Here is a 14849-nt window from a genome sequence, read left to right as displayed (position 1 = left end):
CCCCCCCAAAAAAAAAAAAAAATCCTTATTTTAGATTTTTTTCAAACAAACTTCATATACATGTTCACCACTATGAGGTTATGGGGCCCATCAAGTTTCAGACAGATTGCCCAAGTAACACCAGAGTTATGGCCCTTAGAAATTTCTAGTGTTATCTATATAGGGTACTATAGATCTATAGATATGGCAATTTCTGCATCGTAACTTTTGATATATTTGACCTAGAACAATGAAACTTTAACAGAATTTAGAGCTCTATAATGTGGTTGTGCACAGACAGTTTTGTACGGATTTCTTTTGTAACTTCAGAGTTATTGCCCTTTAATTGTCTAAAAATCCACATAATTTATTTGTACATAACAAACTTACCATTTGGCAGAATTTCATTAAATTTCTTTCATTCTTTTATATGAACATTTATTATAAACATGTGAAGTTGCGCACCCACACCTGGTCACCCACTTGCCTTGGTCACACCCCCCCCCCCCCCCAAGCCCCCTCCCCCCCCCCCACCCCCCCCCCCCCCCCACACACACAAAAAAAAAATATTTTTTTTTTTCGTTTCTTATTTTAGATTTTTTTTCAACCTTCCAAGTTGTACCATTCCCCCACCTCACTTCTCCACCCAGTCATGCCCACCACTGATCATGCATCCTCTCCCCCCCACCCCCACCAACTTCACCCTTTTACCCTTTTTTTTTCATGTTTAATTTTCAATCAATATTTATAATCAACATGTGAAATTTTGTTTCCTCTCCCGTTCCCCTGCACCCCCACCCCCTAAAAAAATAAATATATACATATATGTATATATACATATATATATTTCCATTCTTTTTTTTTATTTAAATGTTCAAACCTTCAACATGTTAAGTTGTGACTACACAAACCTTGCCCTCAGCCATGTTCAAGATATCTTACCTGTGTTCTCTTAAGGACAACTGTCCTTTTAAGTTCAAATGTACATGTTAAACAGCAACACCTGGTGCCAAATCACTCAAAGACAATATTTCGTTCCAGTTAAACTTCAAGCTCATATTTCAATTAACTGCATTTAATTTCAAAAGCTAAGCTTATTACAGTAAGCATATCCCATTCAAAATAAATTCTTTAGTCAGGATCAAAGTATGATACATTTATTATACACTCTTTAATTAAACATTTGTTTTCTGTTAAATTGATTTTGACTAATGAAATTATTTGCTTCTTATTAACATCCTTTCACTTTTTGCCGGATATATCTTTTTGCCATTCCTCACCACAAACCCTTTCGGCGGGGGATACCAATTCATCGAATTTGCTTGTTTGATTTTCATCTGTGGTTTCCAAAAGATCATTATACATTTTGACCATTGCTGTTTCAACCCCGTGATATTTTCTATAGGCACTTTGGTAAGCTGGGAGGAGATTGTAAGCTTTAATATGCTTGTTGATTTGATTTAGTGCAGCTTTTTCAAGAATTTTGGAGAGGAATGTTAAATTTGACACTGGGCGATAGTTTTGCAGTTCAAGTGGGAGACCTTTCTTCTTCAACAAAGGTTTTATCACAGCACTTTTCCATTCCTCAGGGAACACACCAGATAGCAGTGATCGATTTAGAATTTCTGTCACAACGGGAACAAGTTGTGAAAAATGCTCCTTTAATTTCTTAGTTGGTATCACATCAAGTTCACAAGTTGTAGATTTTGATGCATATACAAGTTTCAAATTATCGTTTTCGGAAAGTGGTTTGAACGCAGCAAATGTATTCTTAATCACAGGTGGATTTGAGTAGGAAGAATTACCATTGGGTGTTTTAGTTGATATGTTGTCAAGATCATTTCTCAACTTGATTATTTTATCAGCAAAGTATCGTAGAAAGTCATTTGCTAAAGATACTGTACTTGTGTGTAATGGGAGCGGATTGTCCTTCATCCTTTCCAGTAAATCGGATGTTACAGCATATAGCTTTTTGATGTTTCCTTCTGCTTCTCCAATATTGTTCTGGTAGTATTCATCCTTGGACCTAGAAAGTTCAGCACTCTTAAAAATCAATCGACCTTAGCTCAATCGCCTGTTAAAGTTTCGAACAACTGGATCCAGTTGTTTGCAAATGTAAGGATCGTGCTGACATGTCTATTTTATAACAAGTGAACATAAAAAGTTACAGCTGTTGAAAACGTTTCAATGAATGTGTAAATTACATATTTACCCAGTCGGTTCTACACTACAAATATTGAGTTTCTTGTAATCCAATTTGAATTTTATATGTATAGTTATTCCAGTCTTGTATTTCAGTCATGTGAACCCTTTTATTGATATCCATTAACATGGGGTCATTTTTACGATATCAATATTTAGACGTTGTCAACTGAATTTACCTTCAAGTCAATCTTATTTTTTTTATCCCATTGATAACTGGTGAGAATATTGCAAGGTCATTTAACTCCGGCGTTCACCTGTATTGCTAGATGGTAAATTGACACGAAATTCACGCGTTTTTTTGCCCAAGTTTCACTGGAAATATATACAACGCTACTGTTGTATATGCAATATAGACGGGTACAAGTCTGCTTTGCGATTGGCTATTAAATTTACGGATTATCGTGGTCTAAGTATGTTTAACACCTTTAAGGTTTTTTTCTTTTGTATTGTTGTTTTAATATTTTCAGTAAATAAAAATCACAAAATGTTTACAAGTAATAATTTTTACATTGATAACTACAAAATGTATACAGATTCAATGGCTTTTCAAAACTTTTATGAAATATCCAAATGCATCGCAACTACAGAAAATGCATTATTAGAAATTAAATGTGGGTTGAATTTCGTATAGAAATAGCATGCGTATGTCGAATTCACATTTCAAATACGAATAAAGTCTGAAAAGTAGATCCATTTGAAGCACCGTGAATAAGACAAACAGTGATAATTGACTCGGTTTGATTGAGTCTGTTCATGAGCAGTAATGGAAAATGCAACACTGCCCACGCCCCCTAGCACCGGCTTAAGCAGTATTCAATCTTCAAACCTAATTGAGTTGAAATCAATGATCCCGAAAGACCAGAAAATATTACAACACTGAGATGAAGTCGAAACACTGTGATTATTAAAAAGTTATTTCACAGCCGTCATTTCAATGTAGTATTTGACGAAACACAAAATGGCCCTTTAGTTTTGTGCGTTACGTCACATGTGAAATAAGCATTATGATATGGCGTTACTTCATTCTCTTGCCATCAACCCTGTGATAGAATAAATATAAAACCTGAGGTATACAAACTGACTTATCTATTTGTTATGGGCAACAGTTTATTCCCAGGATATGGAAGTTGAAAATGATATATAGATCTACTAAAATGCTAGCTAGATTTCCGTCATCGCACATCTCAATAACATAAGCTCGCAGCAGAACCTCATCATCCCAAGGCTGTTATAAATGACATCACGAACATTACGTCACAGATTCTTGAAACTGTTTTCCAAAGTAAATAAAAGTTTTATTGTCTGTATTCAGCCCGGATGGTTTACCAACTGTTGTTTTTTTTTCTAAATTTTTTAATTACCATTGTTCGATATGAATTGTTATCGGTGAATTTAGGTTTTTTTCTCAGAAGTGATTCACCTCGAATTTCAAAACCGGAAGCTGGATAAGGTATAACGGAATACCAGTACAACGATTTCGATAGTGTAAGATAACGAATAAAATGAACGACTTGGGTATATTTCTTAATAGATGTGCTAAGCGTACCATAGGAGGAATGATTATTTTACCATATGAAAGAGTGTTTTCATTGGTAGTTGACATGTGGTTCGATTTATCAGTCGATGAATAATGATCAAAAAGACAAGATTTCAAGCCAACCTGTACTATTTCATAGTATATTAGGTGGGTGGGATATGGTAATGCATATATTTATTGATATAGCTTCAAGTGCCTGTGGTTCTACCCAGAGATCAGATAATAAATAAAGGGGAATCAATTATACAGTGGATGAATGGAACAATCAGAGAGGCAGATGCCACACTCAGCTCAAGAATCTATAGGCACCCTATCCTACATAGGATAGACAGATATCTGAGGAGAGACGGACAGACAGATAGACAACTGTATATACTCAAGAAAGATAGCTAAGCGGGAACATGACGAGATAGTTAGGGAATCAGATTCTATAAACACAGACAGGCCGACATTGTCGCCAGGTATACGCCAGTTCGAATGCATATATATAGTTCTATCACCAAGATATTTCAATGCGCAACATAATTATTTATCTTCGGAAATTGAGAAAATTATAATGATCAAATAGTCTGCTTACACATACAGTACATTTAAATAGTTACGTCTTTGAGTATGCATAAATTAAACACACATGTACATGTTTTAACTTTTTTGTTTTCTTGTCCTTTGTCTTCTTTTCTAATCAGTCATATCATTTTCCTTCTTTTTTCTTCGTCATTTTGACTTCTAGGACCATATTTCCAGACACAGTTATTTTGGCCTCAAGAACTGCTGGCCTGGCCAAGAACATTTGCGCAATCTTTTCCTGCTTTGCTTTCATAATCTGTACCATGTCATCATTGCAGTCATCTTCTGGACACGCATTTGTTTCGTCAGACACAACAATCTTAGGCTCTTGAACTGCTGGCCGGGCCAGGGACATTTGCGCAATCTTTTTCTGATTTGCTTTCATAATCTGTACTGCATTATCATTGCAGTCATTTTCTGGGCACGCATTTGTTTCGTCGTATACGGCTGTGTGCATATTTTTTCCACTCTGTAATTCATTGCCAGCCATTTTTGGCCGCGAGGGAATGTCCGACATAAATTTTGACATATATCCACTGTGACGACACAAATTATCGATGTCATCTTTATAATGTAACGCACAAAACTGGTTCAAGTGTCACCGTCAATAAAAGGCGCATCTAAAATTGGCATAATAGATCGTATGCTAACAGCAAAAGTATTGTTTGAAAGCCAAGAATTAATGTTGCAATTAATTTCTATAAGTTTCGTCTACATTTATTCTTCATTTGGTAAGATGTATATACCCCTCTCTCCAAACAGATTATAATTAAAAGGTAAGGGTAGATTTCCCGGAAGCACAGAAATCACTACCAAGACCATGCATCGCAAAGTAGTCCCGCAACCAATAGAAACTGTAGTTGAAAGATATTTCCAAAGGTTAGAGAACACCAAGTGTTTTCCCATAGACTTCTATTATAACACCATGGCGTACATCGCCTTCCATAAATCGAAACACGATTATCTAATCACATTTTTTCAACAATTATCTTAGTTCCAACAAAGTATCCGACGAAAAACATTTTAATAGTGATACTATATTTAGTAGTACTAAATATTAGGTAGTTTTCGCCAGAATGACATGACTTCCTGTTTACATACTAAGTAGTTGACATTGCGGGAGGAATTCTTTTAATTAAAAATTTTCAATACACAAAATATGTAGCCAATTTTGTGAAAATGTGTAATGAAATACTGTAGATGCTGTAGAATTTTTCAATTAAAAAAACAAACTCCTTCCGTTTGTTATGACTGACACATCAGTGCGGACAAACATTACCTTATTCCCAGGTATACATTCCCAGTAAGTGTTTTGAATTGGCGGTTTCTGATAAAAAAATCCTACAAATAATACATTCTAATTACATACAAGATGCAAACATGGGTATTGGGTAGACAAATCGGTAGGGCTGTTTGGGCAAGTGAAACCAAAAAAGATGAATATTCAACAAGGATGCACGCCTCCCTAAACAGTGAACTATAGATTACAGAATACCAACACACAAACGCGCACGTGCGCGCCTCCACGTGACACACACACACATATGACCCGCACGCACGCACGCACACGGATTGCACATTAACCCGCACCCACTCCTAAAATTCACTTTCATGTTTTTTATTATTCCACCACTACAACAGTACTAAACTCCACAATCCCCACCCACTGCCACATTACCCCCCACCTCCCCCGCCCCCATAAACACACACCCTCCTCTGATGAACGTATATTGCTCAGTTTTGCGGAGCTCTTGTGTTAATATGTATACATGTGTTTACTGACTATCCTTAAATTTTAAATTGTTTAACATTCTTTTTGTTTTAGCCATCCTCACATATATAGAGGCTAATTTTTTCCATACTAGCATTGCCACGGTTGTATAGATCTACAAATTCCACATCATTTTACTCAAAATTTTGGATCTGCCCCTATACTTTTAGGTATCTGTAAATATTTTCAGACCGATTTCTGTTCCTAAACGTATATGGTAACATGTTTTTAAATTCCTATCTTCACATATTTCGAAGTTCTGCTTCAGTTTTATATAATACGAAATATTTCAAAAGAGAAAGAAGACATGAAAGCTATTACAGCGGAAAATTATAAATAGAAAATTAGACAAATTGCCTCCTACCGACAATAGATTTGTAATGCGTTGTCTAATGGGGGGGGGGGGGGGGGGGGGGGGGGGGGGTAAACTATTTTTGTAATGTAATACTTAAGCGACCGCATGGACCGGAATGGCAAAGGATTTAGCGCGATTTCTTCGGAGTACGATAGTCCGGGTATCTAAATCGGGAAAGGAGCGTGCGGGGGACATACTTATGGTTGTATGCTGTAAGGATGAAATGAGCGAAATGTTTCATTGTAATGAAAATTAGCGTATTCTGGGTTTTGCTTTACATTTGCCAGTGTTGTTTTTTAGCTACATTGCGTGCATAGCCAAATAACTGTATAGATAAACAGTTTCATAGCAGGTTTTGGGCTAGGATACAATGTCTTGATTTTTTCCACAATACTGCCCTTTTCCCCTGTAAATATGACACTTTTCTGTACGCTATAAATGTCCTTTCTTGTAGATATGCTTATTTAACAATACTGATTGTTCCATTTAGACTGTCCAAATTATCTAACCATTTCTGCTTTTCGGTAAAACAGATTACGCACTTTTAGTTTAACTGTAAATATGTTTGTGAAGGCGGTTTATAAGTGTAATTATCATTTATGGTCATTTAAGGTGTCACGAATGTAATGGAAAATGGTAGAAGAAAATAAAATGTAAAAGGTGGCAATAGATGTTTCCTTTGTAGTTCCTGTTTACTTGGTGTTATTGACATAGTAAATAACATACTAAAATTATTTCGATATTAATCTTTCAAAGTTCTACTTCAAAAAACTTTAGAAGCAGTCTTTTCCTTGTTTACAGGAAAATGTTACTATATATAGAAATTGAACTGTTTTACAAATATACCGCTATCTATAAGATATGCAGTCTCAGTCCTAGATTTTGGAAAAAAAGTTTTTATATTTAACCCACTCTCTTAAAACGATGATATCTTTGTGTATTTGTTCACACTAACGCTGTCCTAAGACTTCTATTTACTTTCTGTGTTAGGGAGAAATAGCAAAATCTAAAAAGTTCATTAATGTTTCGATGTGTGTGTTCGCGGACACAATGTTTTTGCTTTCTTCCGTTTATTATCAGGAGATCATCTAAGGCATAAGGAAGCAAAAGAACAGTACATACGTTTTGGTAGAGGAGATGAAATGTAACACGTCCCTGTTGGCCCCTTTAGTACAGACTAACGCGAAACTCTATTTAAACATATAATACGAATCCATAATCCTTAAAAGCTAGAAATAATAACACTAGGTCGGTGTACGTGGTGATTTTATACCTCGGCATTACGGCACATAAAGGCTAATGCAGTAACGGTATTTATTTGTAAAACTTTTTGAAGCATAAAACGTAACGAAGAATAATTATGGCAGACCCGATTTGATCGGGTCTTGTCATGAGAGGTAATGGAAAGTGCAACACCCCTTACGTCCCCGATCCACAACTAATTGGACGCTAGACTTCAAAAAACAAGCTGCTAATAACCCATAAAGACCTAAGCGGATATCTTCAGGGACTTGGGGTTGCTGTCACACATGTTGTGGTTGCCTATCACACATGTTGTAACACTTACTACATGTTATATGACACCGCAATACATTAACAAATTCATCACAACAGTTTCCTATTGTAACAACAGAAGACTAAAATCATAAATGAGTATCTCAAAATTTCTAGAACAAAACCAGTAAGCAATCTCTTTTTGTAATATGTTTATCAACTCTAGCTCTTAAACCAAATCTATTGTACATACTGTCTCAATATATATCACTTAGTCTCCTAGTACACACTAGATTGGGGGTGCCTGTTGTTGGTTGAATGTTTCAACCGTCTTGACAGGTTATTTTCTGTTGTCAATTGGATGTTTACACTTCCCTGGCGAAATAATCGTGCTATTTAACTCCGCACGAATTGTCTAGGTGCTCAATTATAGCCTCAATGGGTGCTGTGTAGTATCTTTCAATTAATATAGGATGGCAACAATTACCAGCGGATGAACCTCTATATGAAGCTCGTCTGTACGTACTATGTATGGCTTTAAGCACTGGTGCAAGGCAATAGTGAAATGGTAGCCTCAGGGGGAAATGTAGCTGTTATGGCTATTTCCTGATGTGAACATTCCATTTCCTTTCTGCCCACCACGATCCACAATATAATGCATAATATCATTGTATCTGTGTACACTGTTCATTCATTTCTCAGATATTGTAACTTCCATAAAAATTGTTTATCTATATTTAGTTGTGCATAATTCGTATGGTAATTCTGTTTTTTGATTTTGTTTTCTTCTTCATTGTTTCATCTTTATGTCTTGTCATTAACTGTCTTTTTCAAGTTTTATATAATTTAATGGTATGTTTTCTTTAGTCTATAATATTTACTTCCATGCAGACAAAATTACAATAATATTGTTTTTTAACTGTAGTGAAAGTTTTCTGTACATTTCTTACTAAGAGTTTGTAGTGATTTGATGAGTGAATTACAAGTAACATTTATTTCGTAGCTACATATATATAATTGGCGTTTCTGCTGTTCTCCAGAAATAACATTCATCACATACTGTTTATTTCATCAATAATTAGTTTGTTCATAAAACTACATTTTGATTCATGTATTACATCACACAATAAATGTTTTTTCTTAAAATTATTGTATTAGTATTCATATATAAAGCTGGCTATAGCCCGATATGTTATCTTCGTTAAATGAATCTATTATCATTATTACTATTAGTATTATAACTAGAAATAAAAGAAATAACAACGAAAATAAAGTAAAACATTTTGTGATTATAGGGCTAAATGAAAACATGTACGTTTTTCTCGTACAAAGTTTGGTTTTAGTTGGGTATTTTACTCAGTTACTATGTGCAAACATTGTTGTCAGATTTCACACAATTCAAAGCGCCTGCCTGTTTGTGCTTTTATTATTGCGTTCATTTGTATTTATGTTAACACGTGTCAAGTCGGTGTGCAAGTGTAAAGAGTTGCATGTACCACTATTGTCATGTGGAGTGCTTTACTGAATGGCTTTGTATCTGGGTGCAGCTATTCCGCTGGACAATGATTTTGTTCCTCTTTCACCACTTGACGACCTAGCTTGCTCTGTGACAGATATTCTACATTTCTTGAAGGCGACTTCTTGGCTTTTGAGCATCTTTACTTTTCAATCTCTCCACCAAGGTGACTCGTCCGCGAATGCTCACACAGAAATGAACTTCTAAACATCTGAAATTTAGTTTGCCACTAATCAAACATACTATAGAACAGTTTATTAGAATACTGACAGTCCTTGAATATTTTGCCATAATATTTTCTTAATCGTTTTCTTTATTTTGGTGTCGTGCTAAAGAAATGGCATACTCATTATAATATGCCATCAAGAGCAGACTTGCCAGATACTAAGTCAAATAATGTATTGTTTATTTATTTATTTATTTTGTTGGGTTTAACATTGCACCGACCTTATTATAGGTCAAATGGCGAATTTTCATCACGAGCGGGCACCTTGGGTAGAACCACCGGCCTTCCGTAAGCCAATAATGTATTTTGAAGTATTGTTGCAGTACATAAAATTCTTGTTATTAAAAAAAATGGGCTATGGTAATTAAAACGGTCTGGATTAAGATTCAAGTAAAATGCTAATATATAACATAAATTTGAAAGCAACACGAAATAGTTTCCTAACAAGAAGACTAAAACTATGTGTTATTTTAAAACAAAACTACGGGTAATAAGTCACATCGTCTAAAGTCACAGCGGTAGATGTCTAAAGCAGTGATTTTGTTTTGAATAAAATCATTGTTTGTCATCCAGATGCTTATATAATATCAGTCGGGCTGGGCCCAGGTTATATAATTCCTTCGCATCTGATCGACAAACGATGATTTATTTCAACAACAAGCCACTGTTTGGGATAAATCATTTATTAAACAGACGTGTAAGTAAATGCCGTTGCATTTACATACTTGTAGTATATACCATATACTTAAAAAGAAGGTTGTCAAACTGTCGACTTTTGCTTAAGCATATTAGAAATGACTAAGGTAAAACACGATAGCTTGTCAGAAGACTATCAACAGGCAAGTTTACTATTATATTACAAACACCAAGCTAGACTGATTTCCGTAATAAAAGGAAAAAATAAGTTTTTAACACATACAGCCCGACAAAAAAATAAAATAAACAGCTCGAGTCAAATTCTGAATAGATGTTCAACTACATGTATCATTTTGTTAAAAGAAGTCCAATATTCGACTTAATTTGATTTTGGAAAAAAAAGCCTGGGCGGAGGGAAAACGGTTACTGTGGTATTACAGTTTATTACATATTTACCAAAGGCTGATATTTTTGCGTACTTACTAATTGTTTCTAACCGGTAATGCCAGGTCATTCACGCCCTGTAGGTTTTCACTTTTTCTTTTATGAAATGGTCACAGACAGGACAGAAAATAACGTTCTTAGCACAGTTTTTGCATACTCGATGGTGAGTACACGGAAGGAATAAAATGTCCGCTTCATTTGTTACACATAACATACAGTGTACCATTTTAGACAGTCGTTCATTCTCCTCTTGTATTGCCTGTAAATCTACAAAAAATCGAACAAAAAGTTTTTAGTTGAAACCAATGTTTTGCAATTACTGATGATAAGTCATCAGACAATCCATTGATATTGGTATCAATTAAACACAATTTTTAAGACGTTTAGAATAACAATCAAACAATTCAAGTGCTGAAAAATCACACCATATATCAACGAGTATCACATATTCATGGAAACTTTTCGAGAATATGTTAGAAAAATGTAAGCATAATTATATTGAAATGAATTAATACTTCAAGGTTTATAGATACAGGTATCTCAACAAATAGGATATTTCGCTAATTACCATATGTAATTACTAATAACACAGTAAAATGATACATATTTTTAAAATTACACAAATGAATTAACAATACTTTACGCGAACTACATTTAAAAAATACAAAATTATATTTACCTTCCTCGCTGTGTTGTGTAGACACATTACGATCAGTATTCTGTGTCTTCTCCTGAATATCAAGTATTGTATTTATTATTTCTTCTGCTGTCGGATTCATGTTACCTGAAATGTTAGTTTTTATTTAAAAATGAGAGTTAATAAACGCAAGCCTTAACTCTGAATATGTAAGTTTACATTGGTATATTAGGACTACCTGTATTAATAAAAATCTGTGAACGGAGATCCTTTGGAAGCAAAGAATGAAACCAAGCAAACTAATAACAGATTCTTTTTGACTGAGTCTTTTCACGAGGGAAATGGTAGTGCAACACTTCTTACGCTCCCTAGCGCCGGCTTAAGCGAAGTTCTATCATAGTAAAATTGAATGTACTCCATGACTTTAAAATACCACATTGATTGATTGATCGATTGATTGATTGATTGATTGATTGATTGATTTCAGTATATAAAATACATGGTATGGTACAACACAAATTAAAAACAAATTTCAAATATTACATATACAATGACTAGGAATTAAAACATATTGAAAGATACTAACATAAAATTCCAATAACTGCAGAAAAAAATGTACCAGGACATGTATTCATATACCAAGGATGACACAAAAAGGGGAAGGTGAAACCCCTTATGTCCATTATGGTCCTTGATGAATGATGACATGTCCTAGCAAGGCACAACAACTTTGTAATAAATTTTGGTAACTTGAGCAAGTTTTCAGCAGTTTAAAAAAGTATCACAGTAAAGGAATCAAAGTATAAATAAAAAAGACAAATGTTACTACAAACAATGTAGAAGATGATTGTTTACTGAAATCTTGAACTGGTGCATGCTTGCAGATTTTTAAAAATTATTTGGCAAATTATTCCACAAAGAACAACCAATGTATTTAAAAAACGTGATTTAGAGTTATTTGTTCCACTCTTCTTGTGACAGGTAACCAGCCCAACTGTAAGAAGTGTTCTGTATCAATATGACTTTTTTTATCAAGTCTAAGGACAAACCTAATGATCTTGTTTTGAATAACCTGGAACCTATTCTTCAGACTCAGAGAAATACCATAGTACCATACAGAGCAGGCATAGTCAAAGTGACATTGGATCAAGGACATGTCTAACATTTTCATAGTGTACAAGATAAAAACGTTTGCTTTCTGTACAGAAACCTAAGTCTTGCATTTGCTTGTTTAATGGTTGATGTAACCATGACTCAAACATTGATCCAATATAGCACCCAAATATTTAACAGAGTTGGTGTGCTTAATCACTGTACCATTATATATGAAGGTTAGCATTATTTTTTCAACCTAGGCTTTGAGCCAAATGGCAGAATCATGTGCATACAATAAATGTTTGTTATTAACAACACCTGCCATTTGCAGATGACGAAAGAATACCAGATATGTCTATACATTGTTGTCGACCAGATAGATATGATTGAAACCATCTGATTACATCTGGACATGGAGTACAAGTACAGGGAGACTTTTTACAGCCGCCACACGACACATAAAGACTGCTGTTGTGATGTTAATAAAATCTGTAAGGTATTATTTTGGAAGCATAGAATGAAACCAAACAAGACGACGGAAGACTCGGTTTGACTAATTCTGTTAATTGTTTTCCTTGATTTCTTGATTTAGCATTGAATGGATCATGGAGATCAATGTTGTAGAGTTCTACATTAACCTGTCTTAGGGGTATAAGAGATGTTTCGTTCTTCATAACCCCTCACGAAGGGACTCGATCAAATCGAGACTACAACTGCTGGCTTGATCTATTGTTTAGTTATCTTTTGACATACAAAGGCAAAGGCAAAAATACTGTACAGATAAATCAGGTTAAATAAGTTGTACATTGTTAATCTCTAAAAGTAACTCCTCAATAGCACATTGTTACACGAGTTTGAATTTCCGTGTTTAGCAATATCTTTGTAGATGTCATAAACATGCGTGTATATGGAAACACCAAATATGCATCTACATATATTGTTTAAGCGAAATTTCCCGTTTAATTGGACGTGGTTGTTTGTCATTCTCACACATAGTTATACAGTATAATGAATTTGGTTTGTTCTTTGAAATGTCGGTTTCTATTTTGTATATCTTTGTTATTAATAACGTGAACGAAGTTCATAATTTCATTTACCTTTGCTCTCTAATTCAGTTCTCGCTGTAATCACATCTATCTCAGCATAGCCGAGTTTTTGAAAAACGTCTGACATGGTAAAGCTGGAGTCTGAAAGAAAGCTGACAAATTGATAGAACATCTTGTATAAGAATCCTTTTTGTTTCGTTTTGTTTTTGGCAAATATATAAAAACATTATAGCTTGGTCATTCTGTTGTGACGCGACGGTATCATAGAATATTCGATGTTCTTTTTATTGACTACTTATAATTAGCAATTGGTAAATCTTTAGAATGAGGAAATGCTTTATTTTCCTTGATTCGTTTTCCATATTTAGGGAACTTTCAAAACAAGTTAATATCTCCAGTTACTGCTTCGTATTGCCAGTTTCTGCATGGGCAGCTCAATTTCTGTTTCTTTTAAGCCTGGCTTTTCTTCGCCTGTCGCTCCCTGAAAATTTGACTGGTTTCCGCCTCTCTCTCCCTGTAAATTTGAAACATAACCACTTGCTGCTCCCTGTAGAGCTGAACCAGTGCCGCCTGGTATTTTCTGGAATTGGAATAAGAAACAAGTGTACGTGCAATCAGATTCCGAAAGTAATATGTCTGGCCTTTTTAAGATAAATTTGTTGTGTTTTGTTGGCAACTTCCCAGCTTTAATGGTGTGGATAAACCCTATGTGCTTGTCTGTGCCTTATTCCATCATGGTCGGGCACCTGGGTAGAAGCATCGGCCTTCCTTAAGTCTGGATGGTTTCCAAACACGAATAATTCAATGCACCGAGTTAGGCTCGGACACACATCGGTGAGGGGCAAGTGATTCAAAGTCAGCGACCTAAATCTCGGTCACGTAGACCACCTTTTGTTCGAAGGAATAATCTGATAAAAGATATTTCTTCTTTGGCGCCTCGACAGCAAAAAAATATATATTGGCCTTTTCGAGACAAAACAGAGATAACAAAATATTCAGAAGAGCATTATTTTGCAATTTGAAATAAAAACAAACACACTTTCTTTAATACTCAAAAACTTTTTTAAGCTAGACATCAAAGCATGAAGAGACGTTATGTTCTTAGAACTTCATAAAGCATGACGTCGTCGTGCATGGCGTGTATTTTTCATGTCATTTATGCGACATTATAATTGTATTTGAATATTTGGAATAAAACAGTTTTACATAATTCTACGGAAAAATAACTTGTACCGTTTATTTTTGGTTTGGCCATGAGCTTTTTATCTAAACACCACTACATTCTCATGGTACATAGGTTTTGGTATTTCGGTTGCCATGACAACAGAAATGACATTAATT

At 34.8% G+C, this 14849-nt stretch overlaps 1 protein-coding gene across 1 annotated transcript; it reads right to left on the bottom strand.

The window, feature by feature from the left end:
• Positions 1–7568: 7568 nt before the first annotated feature.
• LOC123549570 (death-associated inhibitor of apoptosis 2-like) lies at positions 7569–14231 on the bottom strand. Its single transcript, XM_053545229.1, has 5 exons — positions 13911–14231; positions 13560–13649; positions 11410–11514; positions 10770–10997; positions 7569–9635 (listed from the first exon to the last, which is right to left on the bottom strand). Exons 1-4 carry the CDS (start codon positions 13933–13935, stop codon positions 10801–10803), a joined length of 417 nt encoding a protein of 138 aa, XP_053401204.1. The 5' UTR covers positions 13936–14231; the 3' UTR covers positions 7569–9635; positions 10770–10800.
• Positions 14232–14849: the final 618 nt, after the last annotated feature.

This window comes from Mercenaria mercenaria, chromosome 6 (genome assembly GCF_021730395.1).
Source record: "Mercenaria mercenaria strain notata chromosome 6, MADL_Memer_1, whole genome shotgun sequence".
NCBI classification, from domain to species: Eukaryota; Metazoa; Mollusca; class Bivalvia; order Venerida; family Veneridae; genus Mercenaria; species Mercenaria mercenaria.
This window is presented reverse-complemented; position numbering and strand designations above follow the sequence as displayed.